The following is a 3,542-nucleotide window of genomic DNA, read 5'->3' as shown; positions in this document are numbered from 1 at the left end:
GTGGTCTTTCTAAGCCAGGATTCAGACACGGCTAAAACATCCGGGTTGGCAGAGTGAGCTAAAGCAGTGAACAAAACAAACTTAGGGAGGAGGCTTCTAATGTTAACATGCATGAAACCAAGGCTATTACGGTTACAGAAGTCATCAAAAGAGAGCGCCTGGGGAATAGGAGTGGAGCTAGGTACTGCAGGGCCTGGATTCACCTCTACATCACCAGAGGAACAGAGGAGGAGTAGGATAAGGGTACGGCTAAAAGCTATGAGAATTAGTCGTCTAGAGCGTCTAGGACAGAGAGTAAAAGGACGTTTCTGGGGGCGATAAAATAGCTTCAAGGAATAGTGTACAGACAAAGGTATGGTAGGATGTGAATACAGTGGAGGTAAACCTAGGTATTGAGTGATGATGAGAGAGATATTGTCTCTAGAAACATCATTGAAACCAGGTGATGTCATCGCATATGTGGGTGGTGGAACTGAATGGTTGGATATGGTATAGTGAGCAGGGCTAGAGGCCCTACAGTGAAATAAGCCAATAAACACTAACCAGAACAGCAATGGACAAGGCATATTTACATTAAGGAGAGGCATGCTTAATCGAGTGATCAATAAGGGTCCAGTGAGTAGAGGTTGGTTGGGGTCACGGCGATCCAGACAGCTGGCTGGGTAGATGGCTATCGGTAGCAAGATAGCATAGGATGGAGGTCTATTTTTAGACACCTCGTGCGTTTCCGTCGGTAGATTAGTGGGGTTCCGTGTCTTGTAGAGGGGATCAATCCAATTGGCAAAATAGATATAGTGACCCAAGAACAAAAAAAATAAATAAAAATGTCCGATATATGTATTAAGATAACAGCCGATAAGACAGCTAACGATTAGCGGGCCCCAGATGAGCGTTCAGGTAACGTCGCGACGGAGGTGCCAGTTGGATAACTCCCTCGGGCAGATAACGTCGGCAGTCAATCGTGAAGGCCCGGTGGGGCTCCGTATCTGTAGCAAAAAAAATAAATAAAAATAAAAATAAATAAATAAATAAACGGGTCCGGATAGGTGACTGTAGCCCAGGAATGGCTGATGGAACTCCTCAGCTGGCTAGCTCCGGAATAGTTTAAGTTTGCTCCGGGATCGACGTAAGCCAATAGTCACACGGTTTGCAGCTAGCTAGCTGCGAAATCAAGGTGCAAATGTCCAGAGCCTGCGGCTGAAATCCGGGGGAACCTGAGAGAAAAAAAAGGCCCGGTATGCTCCGGTCCGAGTCGCGTTGCACAAAAGTGCCGGTAGATTATCGAGCTAAAGGAATAGCTGATGACCACAAAACGTGGGCAGCTGAAACACCAAAGCTAGCCAGCAAGCCGGCTAACTTCTGGGCAGCTTCAGATTAGCTTTCGGCTACCTTTCGGCTAACTTCTGGTTAGCTTTCTGGCTAACTTCTGATTAGCCCCTGGTTAGCTTCCACTGTGGATTTTCAGATTTGAGGTAAATAATACTTTTTTTGTTGTAATTGGTGAGGCGGGTTGCAGGAAAGCTTTTGTAGTTGAGTTCTTGGATAATAAAAAAATATAAAAGATATGCGAAGAAGGTGTAAATATATATATACAGAACAAGACAGTACGAGGAAAAAAAATGACGTCTGAACTGCTAAACCATCTTGGTAACAATCGGATGCACACTCCATCTAGATTTGATCAGATTATTAGTTCATACTCTAATTGGTGAAATAAACATTTGTGCCAAACATAAGTAATACAAATGAGTCATGCGGAATGATTTGTATCCTATTTTAATTAAATTCAATATTGTAGCTGTTTCACAATGAAATCTAATGATTCACACAGGGAGGATTATTTTACATAAAATGCTGCCCTCTGGTGTTACAGAGCAGTCAATGCATGCCCTCTCGTGGTTGGTGGTTAGCGGTTGACGTGCCTATGAAACAGCCAATCGAGAAGCAGAGCACCGTAACGTGATCTATTGTATATTTACACATTTCCTGTTTTCCTTATCGAGCAGATCTGTCAATGAAACGCTGACTATTCTGGTAATTTCCTTGGATGAAATGTTACATTTGTCTAGGTTTTATCATAGTTTACGAAACATCTTTTGAGATGGGCTGTCGTAAACTCAATGGTGATTAGCGAGCTGATGCTGCTTTGCTAGTTAGCTAACCCAGCGTAAAATAAATTAACATTAGGTACTAGCTGCTGTGTTGTATCGTTAGTTAGCAAGCTAAGCTAGCTAGCAAAAAACGACCGAGTTGTTGTAAAACAAATATCTTCGCTGATATGCAGTTATGTTTTTTTCTAACTCTTCACAGTGAAGGCAGTGGTCCCTTTATTGATACAAGCCCATGTAATGACTCGTGTGTTCCCCTTTGGCCTGGATATGTGCTCGCTAGGTAACGTTAGGTGTCTCATAAGAGATGAATATTCGCCACAGAAACGTTAGCTGTCCATTCCAATGTTTACATTGCTAAAAGTCTACAGTATTCTGGAGCAACGTCTTGCTCTCGATGACGTCTTTCAACCACTTCTCCCTGAACCTCGTTTGCCCTGGCCTGTGTGTCAGCCTGTTCGACTCCACTACAAAGTACACCTCCACGGGCAAAGTCTGAGGTTTGATCTTGGAAATCACAATGACAAAGTAGACACTGGCAGTCGCCTTGGGGATCGGGGTGCGTCGGGTGGGGATGCTCCATTGTGCCCGGTAGTGGTACTGTTTGTGAAACTCATGATCCGTCTCCTGGAGGAATACTAGGCTAAAAAGCCAGCTGGAGTGCACCTCCCATGTGTGGATGTACTCCTCGATTCGCAGTTTCCCCAGTTCAATTGTAAAGTCCTTGCAAGTGATCCATTCGATGTTTCTAAACTCGTATTCAGTGGAGTCTTCCATCTCTTGCTGGTGGCCGAGGGCACCGCGTGCGTTCTCCAGTACATTTTTCACGATTTCAGATGCTCTCAAGCTTAGGTTTGATGAAGGCCTCTCATCCATCGTGTTTCTCTTCGTATATCAACACTTACGTTGAGAAAGTATTTGGAAACCCGTAGATAACACGTTTTTTTTTTGTTTTGTTTTTGTTTTGAAGGGTTTCCATGGCTACCATGGAACAGCAGGAACATCCGGGTATTTGGTAGCACTGGTTGGCCATTCAAACACGATCTATTTTTTTGTGTGGGACAAATTCCTTTGTTCATTCTAATGAGGGGTTGTTTCTCTCTATTGTGGTTTTACTTTGGGCTAAATGGTATGTTTATTAAGCTAGACTTTGCACAAAGTCCTCTGACATCCATTAGCTTTTTTTCTCTGATATTCCAGGAGGCAGCTTCATTCCTAGATGACCTATGCTGGACCAGAGCCAAGAGAACTGACCCAGTCTCTAGAGGTTGCCCTTACTGACCCAGTCTCTAGAGGTTGTCCTTACTGACCCAGTCTCCAGAGGTTGTCCTTATTGACCCAGTCTCCAGAGGTTGTCCTAACTGACCCAGTCTCTAGAGGTTGTCCTAACTGACCCAGTCTCTAGAGGTTGTCCTTACTGACCCAGTCTCTAGA

General features: G+C 44.1%; 1 protein-coding gene across 1 annotated transcript; it reads right to left on the bottom strand.

The window, feature by feature from the left end:
• Nucleotides 1-2,020: 2,020 nt before the first annotated feature.
• On the bottom strand, nucleotides 2,021-3,306 carry akap14 (A-kinase anchoring protein 14). The gene has a single exon (XM_055937239.1). It carries the CDS (start codon nucleotides 2,982-2,984, stop codon nucleotides 2,466-2,468), a length of 519 nt encoding a protein of 172 aa, XP_055793214.1. The 5' UTR covers nucleotides 2,985-3,306; the 3' UTR covers nucleotides 2,021-2,465.
• Between the last annotated feature and the right edge of the window lie 236 nt (nucleotides 3,307-3,542).

This window comes from Salvelinus fontinalis, chromosome 11 (assembly GCF_029448725.1).
Source record: "Salvelinus fontinalis isolate EN_2023a chromosome 11, ASM2944872v1, whole genome shotgun sequence".
NCBI lineage: Eukaryota > Metazoa > Chordata > Actinopteri > Salmoniformes > Salmonidae > Salvelinus > Salvelinus fontinalis.
Note: the sequence above shows the minus strand (reverse complement) of the source record. Positions and strands in the feature narration are given on the sequence as shown.